This window comes from Babylonia areolata, chromosome 3 (genome assembly GCF_041734735.1).
Source record: "Babylonia areolata isolate BAREFJ2019XMU chromosome 3, ASM4173473v1, whole genome shotgun sequence".
Lineage (NCBI taxonomy): Eukaryota > Metazoa > Mollusca > Gastropoda > Neogastropoda > Buccinidae > Babylonia > Babylonia areolata.
In genome coordinates this window covers 18,836,786-18,861,497 of record NC_134878.1, presented here as the reverse complement: position 1 = coordinate 18,861,497, position 24,712 = coordinate 18,836,786, and the positions used below count along the sequence as shown (strand labels likewise).

The window sequence follows — 24,712 nt, the reverse complement described above, 5'->3', positions numbered from 1 at the left end:
TGAGAGTCTTGGATGACACGAGGCCTGTCGCTATTCCATTCCATGGACATGGAGGCCTTCAACGATGTAGCTCCATGACAGTACTGAATCTGAACTCCTGCCTCCACCCTGTGAAGATGTGAACCATGGTATATCAAATGGAAGCTTTCAACTATGCAAGTCAATGACTTTACAGTGACTAAGTTGTTGAAATGAGTTTATAGAATTTTTTGTTGTCAAGTGAATGTGTGTGTGTGTCATACTTCCATCCCAGTCCTTGGTTTGAATCTCAGCAGAAACTGGTGGATTGCCAAAGGGGCTGTTCCAACCTTCCAGGCAAAATATTTACAAACCTGCTAGTGCCTTATTCTGATGTGTGTGTGTACATGTATGCAGAAGATAAAATTTTCAGGTTTAAAATCATAGAGAAATTTCAATGAGTGAGAGAGTGAGAGAGAGAGAAAGAGAGAGAGAGAGAGGCAGCTTGTAAATAAACACACAAAAAATGAACACAGAATCACCTTGCTTTGGTGTTGTGTGTGTGTGTGTGTGTGTGTGTGTGTGTGTGTGTGTGCAGGCATGCACATGCGTGTGTGTATGTGTGTGTTCATGTGTTTGGTAAACATTTAACATTGGCATTTTCTCAGCTACCACAAATGGACGAGGAATCAAACTTAGTAGGAAAGTAGCTGTAAATATCATCAAGACTTTACCAGCCAATAAAGGCAAGAGGCCAAAGGTCAAGGTCATCACTTGATAGTCAGCGCTTGTAGGTACAACAGAATGGTGCACTCTACCATTTTTTTTCCCCTCCAGCACTACAATTCCTTTATCTTGTATTATTTGATGCTAACACATGATTCTTGAAGGCCTTGCTTTTCTTGCTGTCTTGGAGACCTTGATTTTCTTTTTAAGGAAAATGAGACACAGAGAGGAAATGGCGTACAGAGAGAGATTGGCAACATACACTTTATTCATAAAGAAAAAAAGAATAAAAACAAACTGTTAACAATCACCACAAGCGTGACATTTTTATTAGGGAAGGAGAGAGCAGCAAGAGCATGAGAGATTTACAGCCTGCTAACATACACCTTTCCAGGTCAGTACTTAAATGGCTGATCAAATGGTATTATAACCAGCTGTTTTCCCTCTCTTACAGACAGATGATCAAATTGTACTCATCTCAACTTAACAAGAAGAGTGCTTTACAGAAATGCTACAACATTACTGTTATTATTGTTAACCTGTTTTGACTGTCTATGGTTCAATGAAGAACTGGCAACAACTTATCTAAATGTTTCATTGATTTAAATGTGAAGCCAATTCAGTGTGTGCAAGCCCATATGTGTGTGTGTGTGTGTGTGTGTGTGTGCGTGCGCGCGCGTGTGTGTGTGTGTGTGTGTGTGTGTGACAATGTTTCTTTAAATTGACTTCCATGCTCATGTATCTTCCTCCATAATCCTGATGTGATCTAACAGATTAACCAAAACTTCCAGAAAAAAAACTGCAGTGCATGAAAACTTTATAAACAGGAAAAATACCAAGACACTATGCTGGAGCAATACAAATCTGACTTATTATGCTGTGGATATTATACAAAAGGACAAAAAACCACAACCAAAAGTCCAAGAAATACAATGATAAAGAAAATAACTTAAAACCAAAACTTAAAAAAAAAAGCATTCTCAATGCAGTTTAACCCTTTCACCACCAGTCAATTTTGAGTACAAAATTCCCTTGTGGTATAAACACAGAAAAGACAGTGGCTAAGAATAGCTGGGAATTCCCCCTGCGATGTATTGAAAATATGGCCTATCCTACCACCAAACATTAAGAGCAGTAGGTTCATGGATAACAGACCAATAAATGGTCACCTTTCAGTGACATGGGTCCTCTATCACTCCTGTGCATAAATGCGAGCTTGGTGGTGAAAGAGTTAACCCTGTATTTCAACATTCCCATATTTATTTCTTTGTAGTATTTAAGGCTACATGCTGGACCACACACATTTGCTTATCCACCTTTTATAAATCATTTAATGTAAAAAAACAACAACAACAATAACAACAAAAATTAGTGACACTGTTAACAAGTAACTCCAAAAAGTACTGAAATGAAAATGAGATCAAAATGTTATATACAGAAGTGTGGCCTGCACAGCCACTAGACAGTTTGTCATCAAGGACCTTCTTCTAATGATCCTGGGAATCTGTCATTTGACCATCATATTATCATACATTTGTTGGTACAGTATACATGCGGAATAATCCCATATTCTGAGAGTCGTGCAAAAATATGGTTGGTACAAATCCTACGATAGTAAGAACAGATTTTTCAGGCCCCCCTAAAATTTCACACAAACTAGTTTTGTGCGCTGAAACCATCATATGCCAGAATTTCATTACTGATGTGAAAATAATACTGTTGTACTTCAGTGGAAAGTTTTTCACTGTGAGTGCCTGATGAAGTTACTGGCAATGCCATGTTGCCGCACATGTGGTAAACAAAGCTGGTGAGTTGGTGCAAAACAAGGCATCTGCTCATGAACTAATGAATAACAAAGCGTAAATAACAATGCACCAACACTATGATTAGAATATAGGAGCCACCTATAACAATTAGTTTTGTACATGAGGTTCTATAACAGATGGAAAAAAAACATTCCAAATCTCAGACCATATATACGGCCCTTTGTAAATAAGCATTGTGAAAGATTGGACTGTATATGTAGTCCTTAGTAAAGGAAGAGTAAAAAGAAGAAGAAGAAAACACCATCAATGAACAAAGACAGCCCAGACTGTGTGTCTGCCTCCATCTGTTGTTGTTATTCATGTGTACATCTGCAGCATAGTCAGAACAACGACAGAGTGAGGAGAATGCACAGATGTTGGCAGCTCCTTCTCCTTCTTTCCCCTTTTCACAATACCTGCTTTCTGTTTCTCAAACAAATCAATTTTTTGTCTTGTTTTTGCCATCATGATGCTTTGTGAAACAAGAACTTTCTCTCCATTGCCACTGCTGTTTTGTCTTGAAAGACATGCAAAATATGTTGTGAAAAATCTACCTTTAGAACATGCACTGAGATTTCTTAACAGCGCATGTAATCAGCAAACATTTGGAAGCAAAACATGATTCCAGTACGCGGAGGGCTGCCCATGAATGCTAAGCAGATATGAGGGGAAGCAAAGACACAGAGTACAACAACACTGAAGCAGATACCGATATCATACAGGCAAATACACAAAATCCATTTAATGTTGACACCCAGCATGTGCAGACCAGACGGCTTTGTTGACTGACAGAAGTACAACATCCAATACAAGAATAAATCACAGTCCAAATGTCATTAAATGCACCTGTGTGCAGAGTGCAGACAAACCACAAATCTCAACAAGGAAACAGATGATGGAGGACTTTCTGGGAAAGCATCATAGATGCTGCATGAAACAGGGGAGACATCTAAAGAGGACATCAACTGATGACGACACAAACGCTGATCATAATAACATAATACAGTACAGAATTCATTCTTGAATGTGACAGAAAATTAAACACAAGAAATACAGAACACTGACAACACAGACCAGGTCTTGTACATACACAGAGAGAAAGGGAAAAAAAGCAACAAAAACACTGTTTCATCCCAGTTATTTGTTAAAACACAATGCTAACTTCTTGCAGAGTGTTGCAGTAACTATCACTGGCAACTAACACCATTCAAAAGTCTTTTTATTTTATTTTTTGAAGTAAGTTCAAACTGTGTGAATGAAAATGAAAAGGTAATTCAAGGAAACAATTCTGTTCAGAAGGAAAAGTGTATTCAAACAAAAACTACACATAAATGTAATTAAATACTAACAGCCAAAGGTTGCTGAGCTTCTTTCAAGACCTTTCAACTGGGCGTTGTGATAGTTAATTAAAACCAGACTCAGCAGATGGTTCTTTGCTATTCAGCAGTCTCAGAAAACATCTTTCTGGTTTTGTTCGTTTGTTAGTTGTTTTTGTTGTTGTTGTTGTTGCTACTTTCTATTATTAAAAAAAGGAAAGTTTTGATTAACTTTAAGAGGGTCTTGCCTGGTTTGCAAAAAATCATGAAATGAGCACTGAAAGTATGTCATCTGTTATCAAAAGGATTTAACAAAAAGAAATCAAACTTCCAAAGCTAAGGTGACAAATATCATTAAACAAACATGCACACATATTGAAAGTGAAGGCACAAATAACAAACTTAGGTTCAGAAATATTACAAAAGAAATGTCCTTCCCACAAAAAAAACACAGGAAGAAAAGTACCTGTGGCAGACATGATTTTTTTTTTTTTTTGGTCTGAATTTCCCCCCAGAACACTGACAAACAAATGACACACAAGATTCCCGAGGGCACTTACAAACACACACGCACACACACACACACACACATTCTGAGGAAATCAATAAAAAAAAAAGTGCACAAACAATAAAGCACAACTTAAAGAGCAACAAAACACATATTTACCAACATTATTTTTTTGTCAGAATCAGGTATGATTAGCAAATTTAAATAAGCACATCACTGCTTTGCAAAGCCCAAAGCTCAGAGAGGATCTACAAGCATCGCTCAGCTTATCATCCATCTCTGGAAACCAGTCATGAGCATCAAGCTCATTATTACGGTCAACATTTTCTGATCCACAGATGGTCCAAGGTTCAAAGCGTGGTCATCATCCAGAGACTGCCACTAGGCGTGAATCAGTTCATCATCACTCTCCTCAAAGTCATCTTTGTCCACCTCCCCTTGAATGGCCGAACGTCGGCCACGGACCACCGCCACGATGAAACCAATCAGCATCAACTGCACACACAGTAACACTTATGACACATTCAGCATGGACTGCACACACAGTGACTCTTATGACACATTCAGCATGAAAAGCACACACAGTGACGCTTATGACACATTCAGCATGAAAAGCACACACACTGACACTTATGACACATTCAGCATGAAAAGCACACACAGTGATGATTATGACACATTCAGCATGAAAAGCACACACACACACACACACACACACAATGACACTTATGACACATTCAGCATGAAAAGCACACACAGTGATGATTATGACACATTCAGCATGAACTGCACACACACACACAATGACACTTATGACACATTCAGCATGAAAAGCACACACAGTGATGATTATGAAACATTCAGCATGAACTGCACACACACTGACATTTATGACACATTCAGCATGAAAAGCACACACAGTGATGCTTATGACACATTCAGCATGAACTGCACACACACACACACAATGACACATTCAGCATGAACTGCACACACACACACACACACAGTATGCTTGTGACACATTCAGCATGAACTGCACACAGTGATGCTTATGACACATTCAGCATGAACTGCACACAGTGACGCTTATGACACATTCAGCATGAATTGCACACACAGTGATGCTTATGACACATTCAGCATGAATTGCACACACACAGTGACACTTATGACACATTCAGCATGAACTGCACACAGTGACGCTTATGACACATTCAGCATGAATTGCACACACAGTGATGCTTATGACACATTCAGCATGAACTGCACACACAGTGACACTTATGACACATTCAGCATGAACTGCACAGTGACGTTTATGACACATTCAGCATGAACTACACAGTGATGCTTATGACTCAATCAGCATGAACTGCACACACAGTGATGCTCATGACACAATCAGCATGAACTACACACAGATTTTCACATCAACAGTATGTGTCTGTGCAACAAAGTCATAAAAAACATACATTTCTGCTGTCCTGTAATAGCACTAATATGATTAAAAACAAAACAAAAAGATCATGCCCCCCAAAAATTGTTAAAAATAATTACAATATACATATTTTTGATTTTGCATTTGTTCTTTACTCTTTTTTGTTTCTTCCCAGAAGTATACACTGTCTTAAAAAAAAAAGCTTGAATGAAATATGTATGTATGTATGTATATATGTGTGTGTGTGTGTGTGTGTGTGTGTGTGTGTGTGTGTGTCCATATGTGCATGTCAGTAAGAAAGTGCAAAAAAAAAAAAAAAAAGAAAAGAAAAAAAGAATGCACTTTATATATGCTTCCTACCCTGTAGCCAGGCCAACAATTATTCTCCTCTATCCTGTGACAAGACATGTGACAAGTAAAATGGTGAAGCCCTCACCCCAAGAAAGCCCCAGGTAAGGAAGTAGTAGGCTGCCCCAAAGAACCACATCTTGTAGAAGAAACGGGTCAGGAGAAGAGCCATGCGGGTGATCGTGCATTCGTCTGTCACACCACAAACATAAGTACTTCCCTTTCATTCAACGAATTCTTCAAGAGGAATAAGCATGTCTGAGTGAAACGCTAGGCGGATCTGGACAGATTTAATCCTTAAAACATGAAATATATGACTGTTTCAAAGCTGTTGCTTTTTGGAAAACGTTTTTTTTCTTTTTTCAGAATGAATTTGATTTTAAAGAATAAAAGCTGTTGGCTTTTCGGAATCCGATTTTTAAAATGGATTTAATTTGAAAGAAATTGTCCCATAAAAAATACAAGAAACACATCCAGAACCAGTTCTTAATAATTAATTGTAAATCTTTATATCTTTCAACTGAGAAAAATAGTATGTACAATAATTTTCTTTTTTCTTCTTTTATTTTTTCAAATGAAAATAATCATGCATATAAATGCATACCATCCTGGAAACAAAAGACAAATTTACAAGACATCTTTCAAGGTGGACTATTGTGAATATTGGTTATATCAATCAATAATTATGCTAGTTCTGATGGTTATATCAATCAACAATCAATAATCATGCTAGTTTTGAAAGGTTCATTTCAATCATGCATTTAGTGTTTGAGAATCACAAAATTCAGGAAGAAACTAAACAGATTCAGCACCAAAGATTTTCAACTTTCAGATTCACTAAAAAATAAAATTACAGGTTTTTTAAATTTTATTTCAAAAGGGCATGCAGTTTCTGATAAAACACTGCAAGATGAAACCAGTTCAGATAAGCCATGTTACCTGCAGACACTTCAGTGGTGCAGGGTTCCAGAGATGTCTTGGTAACATTGCCTGTGCCAGTGACGTTTTTCTGACAGGAACAAAAGAGAACAGGGTACAGTATCATATACCCATGGGAACAGGAACATAAAAATGTGGGGAAAAGTTGAATTCTGACAATCAGTACCATTTCATTATAGCTAGTATTAAACATTTTTGTGGCGAAAAAAAAAAGAAAAAGAAAAAAAAGGAGCATCAGCATGAACAAGAAGCACTATTGTAAAAACATATTCCAGAGGTATTCAGTGGACACTGTCCATGAAGTCATACTCAAAGCACTTTGATAGTCTTCCCAGCTGAAAAGGAAAGCACTCCAAACAAATTTAGTTGGTTTGCACTTCAGTGCATTTCCTTTATACTATCACTCCACTTGTTATGCCACTCATTGTAATATTGCAAATTATTATGCGCAGTGCATGTTTGTCTTTCACACATTTTGCTTTGTGTCTTCATTTCACTGACCACAGCGCATTGTTTCAAACCAAGTAGAGCTTTTGCTTCTTTGAATTTAATGCTTTTGCTTCTCTGAATTTAATCACCTGCACATGTAGATATACTCAGATCCCATACCATTTAGAGCTTTTCTGTCTTATTTTAACTGTCAAAATCTGTAACTATACAGATTTCATACAGAGTGGTGCTTTTGCTTCTTTCTTCAGTTTATGCTAACTCAAAAACACTGATGTTAACCCCTCTGAACTCTTTTTAGGAACAGTTCTGAACATAAAGGAACATTTTTAATTTTGTATGAAGACTCAGACCCACATCTGCATCGACAAACTTACATACATTTACAAATAACACTTACACACAACATTTACTAGCAGCAAAGTCAAATTCAAAAGACCTTGTTGTCATTTACTGATCAGACCTTTTTGCACTGTCCAGAGTCTTCTTGGTGCTGTTTGCATTTCTCGGACTTGTATTAGAAGTGTAACTCACTACCCCTACCTGCACTCAGTGCACCATGTGCGTCATGGAACAACCAAGCAGTTTAAAAAAACACGAAATGCAGCAGATGACTATAGATAATTGGAAAATGAACTCTTGAGAACTTCTTTCTTCTTCTGCGTTCGCTCGTATGCACACGAGTGGGCTTTTACGTGTATGACCGTTTTTACCCTGCCATGTAGGCAGCCATACTCCGTTTTCAGGGGTGTGCACGCTGGGTATGTTCTTGTTTCCATAACCCACCAAACGTTGACATGGATTACAGGATCTTTAACGTGCGTATTTGATCTTCTGCTTGCATATACACAGGAAGAGGGTTCAGGCACTAGCAGGTCTGCACATATGTTGACCTGGGAGATCGTAAAAATCTCCACCCTTTACCCACCAGGCGCCATCACCGTGATTTGAACCCGGGACCTTCAGATTGACAATCCAATGCTTTAACCACTCGGCTATTGCGCCGGTCAACTCTTGAGAACAATCCAAATGCTTGCTGAATCAGCAATTGGTCGTGATAAAATCTGGACCCTTGGCATGATTGCACTGATGTTTCAGTTCGAGTTTTCTCAAGGAGGCATCATCATGCACTCAGGCAAATCCGTATTATCCTGGGCTGATGCCTGACAGCAGCATAATCCAATGCACTTGTAAGGCCTTGAGTGCATGCATTTGTGTACCTCACCTAATTCTACAGAATTTTGCCAGAGGATAACATTTATGTTGCCAAGCGTTCTTTTTCAGTGTGCTAAGTACGTGCTACATATGGGAGTTTGGTTTGTCGTCTCATCCGAATGACGAGAAGCTCAGTTTGATTTTCCAGTCCAACTAGGGAGAAAGAGTGAGAGCGGGAATCAACGTCATACCAGGTAGTGCTGGGACCCAAAGGAGGAGTACTGGGGGGTCAGCTCGTACAGGATGATGTTGATGGCCATCACCAGGAACATGAGGATCATGCAGAACATCAGCAGGCCCTGGGGCACAGTGCGACCCGGCCGCACCTTGTACATCTGTCACACACACACACACACACACACACACAGCACAGCCCACTGTTTGACACATGTCACCGTCAAGACACAGAAATATGTGCTCAGAAACAATACCATGACAATGATGGAGAAAACAAGATCATTTCTTTTTCTTCTCCTTCTCTCCCTTCACTCTATGAAGAATCATTGTGAAGAGTGTAAATAAAAGAATGAAACAATGTCTGAGGTGAGAGAGAGAGAGAGAGAGAGAGAGAGAGAGAGAGAGAGAGTGTGTGTGTGTGTGTGTGTGTGTGTGTGTGTGTGTGAGACAGACATACAGACAGAGAATGGAACAGGACTGCTCACGGACTCTAATCCAGAGAAGGCAGACAGACATTCAGACAGACTGTGTTGAGGACTATTCACTGATTGTGGTCCAGAAGTACCAGACAGACAGACAGACGCTGGAGAGGACGGAGCACTGACCCTGATTCAGAGGTACCAGACAGACAGACAGACAGACAGACAGAGACGCTGCAGAGGACGGAGCACTGACCCTGATTCAGAGGTACCAGACAGACAGACAGACAGACAGACAGAAGACGCTGCAGAGGACTGAGCACTGACCCTGATTCAGAGGTACCAGACAGACAGACAGACAGACAGACAGAAGACGCTGCAGAGGACTGAGCACTGACCCTGATTCAGAGGTACCAGACAGACAGACAGACAGACAGAAGACGCTGCAGAGGACTGAGCACTGACCCTGATTCAGAGGTACCAGACAGACAGACAGACAGACAGAAGACGCTGCAGAGGACTGAGCACTGACCCTGATTCAGAGGTACCAGACAGACAGACAGACAGACAGACAGACAGAAGACGCTGCAGAGGACTGAGCACTGACCCTGATCCAGAGGTACCAGACAGACAGACAGACAGACAGACAGACAGAAGACGCTGCAGAGGACTGAGCACTGACCCTGATTCAGAGGTACCAGACAGACAGACAGACAGACAGACAGAAGACGCTGCAGAGGACGGAGCACTGACCCTGATTCAGAGGTACCAGACAGACAGACAGACAGACAGACAGAAGACGCTGCAGAGGACGGAGCACTGACCCTGATTCAGAGGTACCAGACAGACAGACAGACAGAAGACGCTGCAGAGGACGGAGCACTGACCCTGATTCAGAGGTACCAGACAGACAGACAGACAGACAGACAGAAGACGCTGGAGACGACAGAGCACTGACCCTGATTCAGAGGTACCAGACAGACAGACAGACAGACAGACAGAAGACGCTGGAGACGACAGAGCACTGACCCTGATTCAGAGGTACCAGACAGACAGACAGACAGACAGACAGAAGACGCTGGAGACGACAGAGCACTGACCCTGATTCAGAGGTACCAGACAGACAGACAGACAGACAGAAGACGCTGCAGAGGACGGAGCACTGACCCTGATCAGAGGTACCAGACAGACAGACAGACAGACAGAAGACGCTGGAGAGGACTGAGCACTGACCCTGATTCAGAGGTACCAGACAGACAGACAGACAGACAGACAGACAGAAGACGCTGCAGAGGACGGAGCACTGACCCTGATTCAGAGGTACCAGACAGACAGACAGACAGACAGACAGACAGAAGACGCTGCAGACGACTGAGCACTGACCCTGATCCAGAGGAACCAGATGCCGATGCTGCGCACACCAGTCATGGAGCACAGGACAAAGTAGACGATCACACCTGTCATCAGGATGTAGTCCAGGGGGAACACCTGAAAGCCCTCAGCTAATCAGCACCTCAGATAATCAGTACCTCACTGTACAGACTGATCAATCAACCGAATAAACATAACTGAACAAATAATAAATAACAAACACATCAATATACATGACTTGCAAAAATGATGCGGAGCTTTGAAGAGAAGGGAGATGATCAATCTTGATGTTAAAAAAAAAAAAAAAAAAAAAAAAAAAAAAAAATCACAGGAAGAAAAATAAAAGTCCTGTTTTGTGATTTTTTTTACTTTCACAGAATCAGGCACCACTGAACACCACCGAAGTGACTCAGCAGCAGTGCAGGGTCTCCTCTGGTGTGTGGCCTCCTGGCGACTAACATCGATGGCTCCCTGTGGACTGCCGACGCTGGAACTGCGACGGACGAACCCGGGTGTGGCCGTGTATGGGGGAATCTAAATGAGCGGCGTGGGAGTAATGCCGCTGAAACGGTGCAGATGATGGGGCAGCAAAAAAAAAAAAAAAAAAAAAAAAACCCAAAAAACTGCTATGTCCCATTCCTTTTACAGACATATGGCTACACAAAATAATTGCAGCAGCCATAGATTTCACTGACAGCTGAAAATAAATTTGTTTCCAGGAGGTGGTGTCACAGCATGCAGACTGATCTGTATATGCTACACATCTACTGTATAAAAAAAAAAAAAATTAAAAAAAAAAAAGGAGGGGAAGGGGATCAGGGGGGACAGAGGGGCAAACAGACCCAATAAACAGGCCGACATGCTGAAAAACATCAGCTGTATAACAAGGCTTATCATCTGTATTTTGTATTTGTATTTGTATTTCTTTTTATCACAACAGATTTCTGTGTGAAATTCGGGCTGCTCTCCCCAGAGAGAGCGCGTCGCTACACTACAGTGGCACCCTTTTTTTTCCCTTTTTTTTTGTATTTTTTCCTGCGTGCAGTTTTATTTGTTTTTTCCTATCGAAGTGGCTTTTTCAACAGAATTTTGCCAGGAACAACCCTTTTGTTGCCGTGGGTTCTTTTACGTGCGCTAAGTGCATGCTGCACACGGGACCTCGGTTTATCGTCTCATCCGAATGACTAGCGTCCAGACCACCACTCAAGGTCTAGTGGAGGGGGAGAAAATATCAGTGGCTGAGCCGTGATTTGAACGAGCGTGCTCAGATTCTCTCGCTTCCTAAGTGGATGCGTTACCTCTAGGCCATCACTCCACCTGTCTGCGTGCTGGGGTGGGGCCTGAGGTGACTCAGTACTACATCAACCACAAACATTAACTAACACACTGCCTGCAGCTTGTGATGGCCAAATAATTTTTCTTTTTTCTTTTTTTTTTTTTGCTTTATAGTTCGCTATGAATTGGTACACCATCCTCTTGTGAGAAACAGAAATAGGAGGAATGGAAAATATATCCATCTTCATAAAGCTACTCTCCTGCTGCAATGAAGATCTCCATCTTACTACCCAGTAAACAGAGCATGAGCAGAAGAAAGAGAGAGAGAGACAGACAGACAGATAGAGACTGAAAGAGAGACAGAGAGAGACAGAGAGAAGATAATTTACTTTTTTTAATAATTTCAAGAAGACTTCTTTTTTTCCTTTTTAGAACCAACACAAATTCTTTTTCATATATTCTACTTTTTCTCTTGTTTTGATCCTAAATCTACAACAGCAAAAGTCCGTGATACTTACAAACAAGTAGTTTGACAGGGAAACTGATCTCACCTTCTGACAGAAGACCAGCACAATGTCGATGGGATTTGGAAGGTGACGTGTTGGCAGTGCATAGCCATACTTGTAGCCAAGGCTGTGCATGGCTTTGTCAATGCTGTTTAGAATGAAAGAAACAAGAAGCAAATTGATCTAATGCCCATGTCAGAACAGAGCAACAGAACAATAAGAATTGCATGGAATGAAAGGGTTCTTCTCAGTCCTCTGAGAGAGAAATGAAAAAGTTTTTTTTTTCCACAATTCAGTACACAATGGCAACAATGGAAAAGCCTTTCTTTTCCTTATTCAAACATTTTTAAGAATTTGACTTCCTGTTGCGGAATTAACTGTGTGAACATATTCATTCGACAAGTAATATAAAACCGTAGAAAAAAAAGAAAAAAAAAACCCACCTTAGAAGTCTACTGAGCATATTCTTTCCGTATCAAATGAGCAACAGACAGCGTAACAGTCAGGTCTAACTGGTGAACAATTAAGTGTGCAATTCTGTGGAATATTATAATGCCTTCCCACTTTAGCCCATAATTTGTGACTGTTGCAATTGACCTGAAAATATCTGGCATGTGAAAAATATTTTCTCTCATCAAACGTAAGTTCTGAAATATAATCAAACATTGACACTTGACTGACAGACTTTACCCACCCTTTCTCTCAGAAACCGCGCATTGTGTAAACTGTAAGCTTAAAAAAAATCCATGGAGAGTAACAACTTCTACCATTCTCCTCCTGTCTACTGAAAGCATGGGAGAGATATAGTTCTAGCACATGCATAAATGTATAAATAAAAATGTGTATATATGAACAGCCCCCTTTCTGCACTTTAGTTTACAACTTATCTGCTCTCCCTGTGTAACATCTTCACTCTTTGACTTGCTCACAATGAAAAAAATAACAAAACACACACACACATACATGCACGCACACACACACACACACACACACACACTACAGACAGAAACAAGCAAACTTTCAGACCCAAAGTCCAATCCATCATTATCAGGTTCTTAACCAGGAATACTGAACCTGCTCATGGAAAAGGCTATAAACAAATTCAGCAATAATACGGAAGACTTCCTCAAAACATTAAACGTTAAACTGTGAATTCAATATGATAAACGGTCCAAACAAACTCTATCTGAACAGGACAGATTATCATATCAGTCGGTCCTCGCTCTGTGAGAAGCCAGAAGATGAAGACATGATGAACAGCCCTCACAAACTCTCACCAGAACAGGACAATCAGTTTGTGCTCACTTTGTAAGGAGCAGGGAGATGAAGATATGATAACCAGCCCCCACAAATAAATTTGACAAACAACCCTCACAAAAAAACATGATAAACGGCCCTTACAAAAAGATATGATAAACAGTCCTCACAAACTCTCACCAGAACAGGACAATCAGCTGGTGCTCACTTTATAAGGAAGAGGGAGATAAAGATATGATAAACAGCCCTCACAAAAAGATATCACAAACAGTCCTTACAAACTCTCACCAACACAGGACACAATCAGTTGGTGCTCACTTTGTGAGGAACAGGGAGAAGGTAGAGAGATGATGAACAGTCCTCACAAACTCTCACCAGAACAGGACAATCAGTTGGTGCTCACTTTGTGAGGAACAGGGAGAAGGTAGAGAGATGATGAACAGTCCTCACAAACTCTCACCAGAACAGGACAATCAGTTGGTGCTCACTTTGTGAGGAACAGGGAGAAGGTAGAGAGATGATGAACAGCCCTCACAAACTCTCACCAGAACAGGACAGTCAGCTGGTGCTCACTTTGTGAGGAACAGGGAGAAGGTAGAGAGATGATGAACAGTCCTCACAAACTCTCACCAGAACAGGACAGTCAGTTGGTGCTCACATTGTGAGGAACAGGGAGAAGGTAGAGAGATGATGAACAGTCCTCACACACTCTCACCAGAACAGGACAGTCAGCTGGTGCTCACTTTGTGAGGAACAGGGAGAAGGTAGAGAGATGATGAACAGTCCTCACAAACTCTCACCAGAACAGGACAATCAGTTGGTGCTCACTTTGTGAGGAACAGGGAGAAGGTAGAGAGATGATGAACAGCCCTCACAAACTCTCACCAACACAGGACACAATCAGTTGGTGCTCACTTTGTGAGGAACAGGGAGAAGGGAGGGAGAAGGTTGAGAGATGATGAACAGCCCTCACAAACTCTCACCAACACAGGACACAATCAGTTGGTGCTCACTTTGTGAGGAACAGGGAGAAGGGAGAGATGATGAACAGTCCTCACAAACTCTCACCAACACAGGACACAATCAGTTGGTGCTCACTTTGTGAGGAACAGGGAGAAGGTAGAGAGATGATGAACAGCCCTCACAAACTCTCACCAGAACAGGACAGTCAGCTGGTGCTCACTTTGTGAGGAACAGGGAGAAGGTAGAGAGATGATGAACAGCCCTCACAAACTCTCACCAGAACAGGACAGTCAGCTGGTGCTCACTTTGTGAGGAACAGGGAGAAGGTAGAGAGATGATGAACAGTCCTCACAAACTCTCACCAGAACGGGACAGTCAGCTGGTGCTCACTTTATAAGGAACTGGGCGATAAAGATATGATAAACAGCCCTCATAAAAAGATATGACAAACAGCCCCCACACAAAGATAAGACAAACAGCCTTCACACAAAGATATGATAAACAGCCCCCACAAAAAGATATGATAAAGAGTCCTCACAAACTCTCATCAGAACAGGACACAATCAGTTGGTGCTCACTTTGTGAGGAACAGGGAGAAGGGACATATGATAAAAAGCCCTCACAAAGTCTCATCTGAACAGACAGATAATCTGTGGGTGCTCACTTGGTCAGGAGCAGGGAGATGAAGACAAGGAGGGCCAGCAGTAAGAACACCAAGCCCAGCACCAGCTCAAAAGGTCGCAGCAGCATCAGACACTTCTGGCACCAGCTCTTCTCCTTCGCCTCCAGGTGGCGCTCCTGGCGCACCAGCTGACGCTCCTCTTCCTCCAGATTGGCGTCACGGCGACGGCCTCGGGCTGATGTGCTGCTGCCAATGCCGTACTGTGGACAGATGAAATATGGTCCGATGAGATAACACGTAACACTGTCCGTGAACTCACAGAAATTTGACTTTTGTCCTGAGCACATGTTCACATCTACCTCTTTTGCTACGCAGTATCTATGTGAAAAACATTCCCCAGTGCCAAATATTCCAGATTCTATGCTCTCAGTGACAAGATTTGTTTTTTGTCAAAGCAACACAGGTCCACTTCAAACGTGGTCAAGGGGGAAAGTTAGTCATATTTCCTATCGCTTGGGAAAGCTGGCTGCAACTGTCAAGCTTTGTTACAATCTGAAAAACGATCCGTTCAACATGACTTCTCAATGTCCACTTAAGTTGTCAATGGTGGTGAACTGTCCAGCAGGCAAAAGTCGCCAATGATGGTGAAAGAGTGACATGTATAATAAAGTGCAATAACTTTTAGAATATGACCATTTCTTAAAATATGCAAATCACGATAGCTTAATTAATAAAACTAATTTCAACAGGTTAAGAAAACCACACGTCATTCAGACTGAAATATAATAAAAGCCAACATTCCTTTCCTGCAACATGTATACCCATTCACTCACATACATACACACCCAATCACCTTACCTCCCCTAACCTCTCATCCTTCACACACACACACACACGACAGAACACACCAGAAACAACAGCATGCCAACCATGCTACCTGTCATTATGAAGGTGTCAGGCTGAAACCTTGTAGGGAATATATATTTCAGTAAAATATCATATACGATAAAATAAGACACAATAAAGAAATAATGCTGTCATTGTCAAGACAGATCAATGCATTTACCTAGATGATGAAAAGTAGTGACTGCAAGACACTCTATTGCAAATCATAATCACTCAAGTCTTAAAAAAACAAAAACAAAATGAAATGCGCTGATACTCAATATAATCTCTCATTTCATAAAATTGCTATTAATTCAGATCTTTAAAATATTACTCTCTTACTCTGCCAAATAGAAAAAAAAATCGGACTTACTACTGCTAGATTTTCTACAAAAACAGTATTCAAATTATGTAAACACAAGTGACAGTTTGTCCTGGATGAAGGTTGAAAGGAAATTTTCTATCTAAAATTACGTTTAAATAACATACTTACCGTGACCCAACTAGTGCAGACTCCGGCAGGGGTCTGACATTCCTGTCCTGTGCAAACTACTATCCGCCTATGCGGAGCAGACGAAATGATAAATAAACACACTTCAAACCAGACACAGGAAAAGTGATGAGAAAACAGAGATAGAGAATGAGAGAGAGAGGGGAGAGACAGAGAATGAGAGAGAGAGGGGGAGACAGAGAATGAGAGGGGGAGAGAGAGAGAATGAGAGAGAGAGGGAGAGAGAGAGAGAAAGATGGAAGAGCAAAAGAGAAAGAGAGAAATGCACGCACATAATACTACACACACTCAGGATATCAAAATATGTAATGTGTCTTAAGAAAAAAAAATCTGTATTTTCAACACTGCTGCTCTGTTCTGCCCCAGGTCTTTCCATCCACCCTCCTCCATTCTCCCTCCCCCCCACCCCCTCCCCCCACCCCTCTCCTGACTGGTCTTCACCTTGTCCCGGATGGCCTGGCGACGGCTCTCAGTATCCTGCCTCTTGGACTGAACAGTCAGACGTTCTTTCTTGGCGCTCTTCTTTCCGGCCAGGAGCTCCAGGGGCAGTGCCGACATGCCATAGGCCTGAGCAGACAACACCATGATGTCATCATTGGAACAAACATTCCTACCAATAAAAACAAACAAACAAATCCCCCTCCCCACACCAGGCATGCATCAATACATGCGTACATGTGTAAGCATGCAAGCACGCATGCATGTGTGTGTGTGTGCTTGTTACAGTGCAAGTGTGTGACTGATGCCTGACTGAATGACAAAGGAAACAAATGAAAAGTGCCTAAAGTCGGCTCTACCCAGGTAGGCAGTTTGTTGTGTAAATGACTCTGTGTTTGTACAGCAATTACAGCTTGGTCTCTGACTGAGGATAGGTGCTATGTAGGTATTCATACCAATCAACCAATATGCCAAAAGAAGTTTACAAACACACACACATGCTGATGCACACATACAAAAACTCACTAACGTATCGCCATTCTACACACATACATACCGTGTATGTCACCAAGCCCAACATCCCAATGAGGCTGAACACGCTGATCACAAAAGAGATGGCATCTTCCCCTCCTGAAGAAAAGAAAGGTAAGTGAATCTTTCATCAATAAAAACCAAAAAAAGAGGAGGGTGTTAAAGGGAAGCAAACTAAAAAACAACAACAGGGAATGGGAACAATAATTGTCATTTAGCATATGTTGAACAAATACAGATTTTATGCATTTTTTCATACTGGTCAAATGGGAATCTAAATTCATGTGTACATGGGGGTGTCGGGAAGTTGAGAAGGGGATTTTGTGTGTGTGTGTGTGTGTGTGTGTGTGTGTGTGTGTGTGTGTGTGTGTGTGTGTGTGTATGTGTGTGTGTGTGTGTGTGTGTTTGTGAGTGTGTGTGTGTGTGTGTGTGTGTGTTGTGTGTGTGTGTGAGAGAGAGAGAGAGAGAGATAGAGAGAATTTCCATATGTGTGTCTGTGTGTGTGTGTGTGTGCGTGTGTGTGTATGCACATGCGTGGGTTCATGTGTATGTGCGTGCATGTGTGATGAGAGTATGTGTGAGTGCATGTGAGTGAACACATTTTTGTGTGTGTGTTTATGCATGTGTGTGTGTTTCATTTCTTTAAGTTAAAAAAACCCCAAAAAACAAACAAAAAACAAACAAACAAACATGAAAATTAAAAAAAACCCTAAACATTTTACCTGATTGCCATCAATGACCAAGTGAAATTATCAACATTCCTTCCAGACAGATAAACAACGCATGTCATGAAGCATTGACAGACATTATCACATTATCAAGAAACAGCAACAGAGATTATCCTTGTATCCATAAAGCTACCAAACCCCCCCCACCCCTCCCCCCAAAAACAAAAACAACTCCTATTCACTTTCTCTCAGACCACAGCTCTACCAACCGTTGGTTGCCAGACCCTCAAAGAGACCCTCAATCTTCTGCCAGTCGGTGCTGTTGGCGTTGGGAGGGGACCTGGTGGGCACAAAGGCTCTGCACACGTCACAAACACCCGCTGTTCCTTTACTATCTGTCACTGTGGTTATGAGACTCTCTGGTCTGGCAGGTCTGGCTTTCCATTCATTTAGCACAAATACTGAAATAGTACTTTCAAAGATATGAATATCATACATGTGTTTGCTTCGCCACACACACACACACACATGCACACACACACACATGCTGCGGTTTAGTTCCAGAGGGACTTTTTCCTCTATTCCATCTACCAGTCCACCAAGTTTCTTTTCTTGGCCAGATTGCTCAGTACAACACACATTTTTTTTCTTTGCATGTCTTATCTAAATGCCTGTTCAAAATGACTTGGACAACAATATTGTATCAACAAAGCTACTTTAGGCTTCCTGATCAAAAATATAAATCACACATCAGATCAGACTGCAGTGTTTCCATAAGTTTAGACAGCAATATTATTTGCTATTCACCTTCGACACGACTAAGAAACACAGTCCAGGTCGCATACAAACAAGGTATGCTTAAGATAAATTTTTTTTAAAAAGCTTACTTCATCCATTCTTCAACATGTATGCAGTTTTGTTTGTAGAGCCTGAGTTAGAAGATGTTGTCTTTCCCAGTATAAGTAGATACAATGACATACAAGTACAGTTTATATAGTCAAGAACACTTAAGTACAATCTATCTTGGCAATTCTGGAAAGTGAAAAGACTTCAATGTAAAAAAGCACACACACACACACACACACACACACACAACAACAACAACAACAACAACAACAACAACCACAACAACAACCACAACAACAACAACAACCACCAAACAAGTGATCCCAAGACCATTTATACAAGTTAAAATGACATGTTTCTGAATATAAAACATAAACAGCTGGTATGTCAGCACTGAAAGCAGACCACTAATACCTAAACAGTTGGGTAAAAAAAAACAACAACCCAACAACAACAACAACCCCCCCCCCCCCCCCACGCAATTGACTGCTATTTACTAACAGAAACAATTTCACAGGAGCTGCAGTCCATGCTTGCAAAATATGATTATGAATCTATGGATGTCTGGACCTGCCAAATATACTGTCAGGCTATATATCAAAAGTCCATTCAAGCCAGGACCAAGATGAATGCAGAGTGTAACTTTATTCATTACATCAAGGAATCTTTTCGCATTCTCTACATTTCATTCACACACACAGACACTCTACCAGATGGTGACACACTCACCCAATAAGCATCAGAGCAGCAAGGATAATGAGGAATACAATCAGGTATTTCAGGGCAGAGCAGCAGCGCTGAAACAGTCACAGCACATTTCAAATAATTAAACACCATTCCAGAAATGGTTACATCTTCTGACTTTATACAACAAAAGCCTGTCTCACATGTCATTATCTAGAAGTACCTTACTATCATGTCATACCCACAGTCTCTTTTGAACAAACAATGCCATTTTCAGAAAATTTAGCTACTGTCGTTATTCTCAGCTTATTCACAAAGATTATGTTATTGCAAAAAACAAAACAAAAAAAACAAAAAAAAATCTTCTCACACCTTAACACAGATCAAGTTAGTTACAAATTTGTTACTTTTAATTCTGGATGTAAAATGGTTCAAAGGCAGTAAGGTAATCGGGTAAATTGTTGTATCATTAAATCATTTCATTTTAATTATGTTCATATGCACGTTTTCCATGTGTGCGTGTGTGCGTGCATGTGTGTGCGTGCATATGTGTGTGTGTGTGTGTGCGCGCGCGTGCATATGCATGTCCACACACCTACATGTGTGTGAGTGTACATGTGTGCATATGTGCTCCTGCATCTGTATGTAGTGTATTTATATATGTACTAAAGATGCATGATGATGGTGTACAATTACAGTTTGGCAAATGAATAGGAAAACATAATGTACCATATAAACTTGCATGAACTTGATACTCACGGATTTGCATGTGGAATTCTCCTCTTTTTCTTCATAGAAGAAATACATGAATGGCAACAGGATGAAGAAACAGAAGCAGATGATCCCATACAGTACTGATAAAAAGAAGAAACACACCAGTTTACAAAGGTACAACAAAGAATGAAAGAACCAATATATATATACATATATATATGTTCAAGAACATAAACCAGTATATCAATCTAAAGTAGCAAAAATGTAAAAAGCAAAAAAAACAACAACATATATATAGCACTAACGAATGTATTATCATGTACTGAACACATGTGACATTCATCTTCAGACACACACACATCTTATAACCAAGTGAAATCTCCAAGTTTTGAGTTCTAAGCTGAACAAGGACTAATCATACCCAATGGTACAGAATTAACACCCAGTTTAGAAACAGTGAGAAACATATTATTTGGCTTAAATTGTAGTAAGCAAAATGATCATTGCAATCCTATCATTCATGCCAAAGCAAACCTAAAAACTGCTGACTTACCATAGTAAGCATACAGCACTGAGTTCTCCAGATCATGTCTTGTAGCACTGTTGTTGGCCCAGTCCTTTAACACAATCAACAAACATCAGTCATTATATACCGATATTCTGCTTACAGCTGTCTTGAATGTATCATATAAACCCCTGCCCCTCTCCCAGCCTCCCAAGCCCCAGAAAGAACAGATCATACATCACACTACAAATAAATTACATCAAAATATCAGTGACCTCAATGATAATTACCTAACAAAAAAAACACAAAAACAACAGAAGTCATATTCACCAGTGTTCAGAAACAAAAACTTCTAACATTACCCTGTACATATATGTTCAAGCAATGTTTAATATTAGTTATTTCTACTTTTTAAAATGTTAAATATATATATGCAGTTGGGATATCATTCATATCTTTCAGCAAATTACAAATGAGACACATTTAAAAAAAATCAGTATAACTGGATAAATACAATATGAATTAAACACACCCACACACAAACACACACGCATATATATATATATATATATATATATATATATATATATATATATATATATATATATCAAAATTGCACTCAAATTCATCCCAATTGTAAGTCAAGTGTGTGATGAAAAAAATTATTGCCAAAAAAGTGACAAAGTGAAAAAAAAAAAAAAATATATATATATATACAATCATATGACTCATAATGCCAAAAACAAACAGCTAGATTTTTAGAAAAATGTTTTCATAAGTAAAACTTTATTGCAAACTGCAACTCTGATCTATTTTGTTTTAGTCCACTTTTGTTTGTTGTAATTTCATCATTATAAGAAACCATGAACTGCACTTCACATTATTCAGCAACAGCAGTAAAAGAAAAAAAAAAAGAAAACCTACTAGTCCTGGCCATCATCTGAACACCCACCTTGAAGGAGCCATCAGAGTTCTTCATATAGGAGACCAAAAATATGTCAACGGGAACCAGGTCTGTGGTGAGGAGGGTAACGCTCAAGGCAATGATGGCTGCCAGGGTACTGGAGAGCTCTTTGTCATATTTGCTCATGTAGTAGCGGATGTAGACAGCAGAAAACAGCAACGTCAGCTGGAAAGACACAAACACCACGCTATCTGTAGAACTAGTGCAAAAAGAAAATACATCTCCTGACTCCTGATCATAAAGGAAACAAATAATCTCCCCCATGGCCCCAGAGTTAACTAACTTAAAAGCAACTGGTTGTTGTTTGTTAATAATAATAGCTGTGATGCATTCATCAGCCAGCACAATACTGAACACATGATATCATTACATTATTACTGAATCAGGCACTTTTTTGAGTAACTTATCCAGGTTGTATCATACATGTATATATTTAAGTACACTTTACAGTCATAGTTTCTTTATTAGTTAATCATTTTATATCATAACACTTGAACGCCAAGTCCAGATTTACAGCTCTTCAACGATTTAAGATAGTCTTTTCATCATATTTTGTTCCTTAGATCATTTTACTAACAACTAATGAGTAATATATCACAGTTCTACATTATAAATCAGACACGCATACTAATCAAGGATCCTTACTGTCATGTTGTCACTTATGATCGATGATGGACATTACATTTAACAACACCCAAAGTTTGCAGAACCTTAAAAAAATGAATAAGAAAAATCAGATATAAGATTAAAAAGGACAAGACAGGTGTGGTGTATTCTTGCCCAGGTTTCTTAAGTTCCATCCTCATCTCACCTGGTAGGTTAAGGGTGGGGATTTCCAATCTCCCAGGTTAACAAACATGTGCAGACCCGCTATTGTCTGAACCTATTTTATTCATACAGAGAAGATCAAATATATGCACATTAAAGATCTTGTAAGCCATGTAAATGTTTGGTGGGTTCTGGAAACAAGAACATACCCAGCATGCACACCCCTGAAAATGAAGTATGGCTGCCTACACAGAAGGGTAAATTTAAAAAAATAGGTCATACATGTGATATATATGTGTGAGTGTGTGTGTATATATGACTGAAACCTGACTAAATGACACAGGAAACGAATGATGTGTGCCCCAAGGCAGCTGTCAGTCGGCTCTACCCTGGTAGGCAGACTGTTGAGAAAATCATTCCATGTTAAGATTTAAGATTGTTAGTAAATGCTTATAGGTGGGCCTTTGACCAAGAATAGATTTTATATCCATATCATCATCATCAAGATTTACAGTATGGCTGATCAGATCATAATTCAAATCAAGATATTGCAGGGAAATATATTTAGAGGCTGCAATACTAGTAAAACAGTATTAATGATAACACTGTAACAGTCACAGTATAACACATGTATTAGCATAAGTAGGTCTGCACATTTATATATGTTCTCTTGCCTGATACTGACAGGAAAAACATCCACCCCAAATGCATCTGATACTGCTGTGACTGAACCCTGGAACCTCAGATTGAAAGTCCAACACTCCAGCCACTAGGCTATTGTGTCCCATCAGGCACATGGGATTAAAACGGGCGCAATAGCCAAGTGGTTTAAGCGTTGGACTTTCAATCTGAGGGTCCCGGGTTCGAATCACTGTAACAGCGCCTGGTGGGTAAAGGGTGAAGATTTTTCCAATCTCCCAGGTCAACATATGTGCAGACCTGCTAGTGTCTGAACCCCCTTCGTGTGTATACGTGTTGGTCGTGTAACGGAAAGAAGAAGAAAACATTATGATTAACACTGCTGTGTCAAATTCTGAATTGCAAAAAACTTCATCATGTTGGCTTGCTTTATTGATTCTACACAATGATCTTGACTGTGGATCTATAATCTGCAATAGATACATTACACTGTCACTGATCTGGTGTGTTCTATGTATCACCCATTCCATGAATCCATTTTGATTGTTATATTTGAACATTTAGATGCTTCTGGATGCCTGAAACATAGAACTTTGACAGTCTGTAAACTCCATTGATTTGCACCTAAACATTAAGAAGTTTCAACATTATACAGGCATAAGGCTGACGAAGCCTTAAAGCCGTGACATTGATACGATATGATACATTTTGAAGACTTTCCATGATCATGTGACCACGATCTGACATTGAATCAATAATAATCGTCGACTGAGTTCATCTAGAGAATTCTGATCTGAATGAACGTTAAAAAATGTTAAAGGAATGTGCCAGTAACAAGGACTACTGGTTTACTAACCACCAGAACGACGACAAACGGGATCCAGCCCGCTGCAAGTACTGCGCTTGGGATCGACATGGTCGTTGATCCTTCCTGTTGTTTTTGTTGTGATGGCGCACTGTTTAAAAACCTTCCATTTGAAAATCGAGCAAAATGAGAACGAAATCCTTCTCTTTTTGGTTGTTGATATTTTTGCGCCAATATGATGAAAATGTGGATGTATACTTATAGAGCGCATTACTTATCAAAACCTAAAGCGGAAAAAAAATCACAACAAACAAATTTAAAACTTATGATACAAAACCTGACCACATGTTTCTTCCATTTCTACCTCCCTCATTTCCCTAAATGAAATAAAATAAAAGGCCAAATGAAATCATCAGTACTGGTTGATAATGAAGGGAAACAATCTGCTACCATTTTCAAGT

At 40.1% G+C, this 24,712-nt stretch overlaps 1 protein-coding gene across 1 annotated transcript; it reads right to left on the bottom strand.

Moving 5' to 3' along the window:
- Nucleotides 1–979: 979 nt before the first annotated feature.
- On the bottom strand, nt 980–24,438 carry LOC143279814 (putative lysosomal cobalamin transporter). Its single transcript, XM_076584006.1, has 15 exons — nt 24,303–24,438; nt 22,028–22,204; nt 21,124–21,187; nt 20,616–20,710; nt 19,902–19,969; nt 18,596–18,684; nt 17,684–17,757; nt 17,131–17,256; nt 15,336–15,553; nt 12,497–12,599; nt 10,683–10,787; nt 8,895–9,038; nt 7,042–7,111; nt 6,191–6,294; nt 980–4,808 (listed from the first exon to the last, which is right to left on the bottom strand). Exons 1-15 carry the CDS (start codon nt 24,360–24,362, stop codon nt 4,695–4,697), a joined length of 1,611 nt encoding a protein of 536 aa, XP_076440121.1. The 5' UTR covers nt 24,363–24,438; the 3' UTR covers nt 980–4,694.
- Between the last annotated feature and the right edge of the window lie 274 nt (nt 24,439–24,712).

Bases quoted from the DNA above. Each gene is read 5' to 3' on its own strand.
- LOC143279814 (XM_076584006.1), bottom strand. From the start codon at position 24,362: ATGTCGATCCCAAGCGCAGTACTTGCAGCGGGCTGGATCCCGTTTGTC. The intron at 15,554-17,130 runs GTGAAGACCAGT...ATCTGTCCACAG, and splicing joins GCCAGGCCATCCGGGACAAG to TACGGCATTGGCAGCAGCAC. The intron at 6,295-7,041 runs GTAACATGGCTT...GTGGTGTGACAG, and splicing joins CACCACTGAAGTGTCTGCAG to ACGAATGCACGATCACCCGC.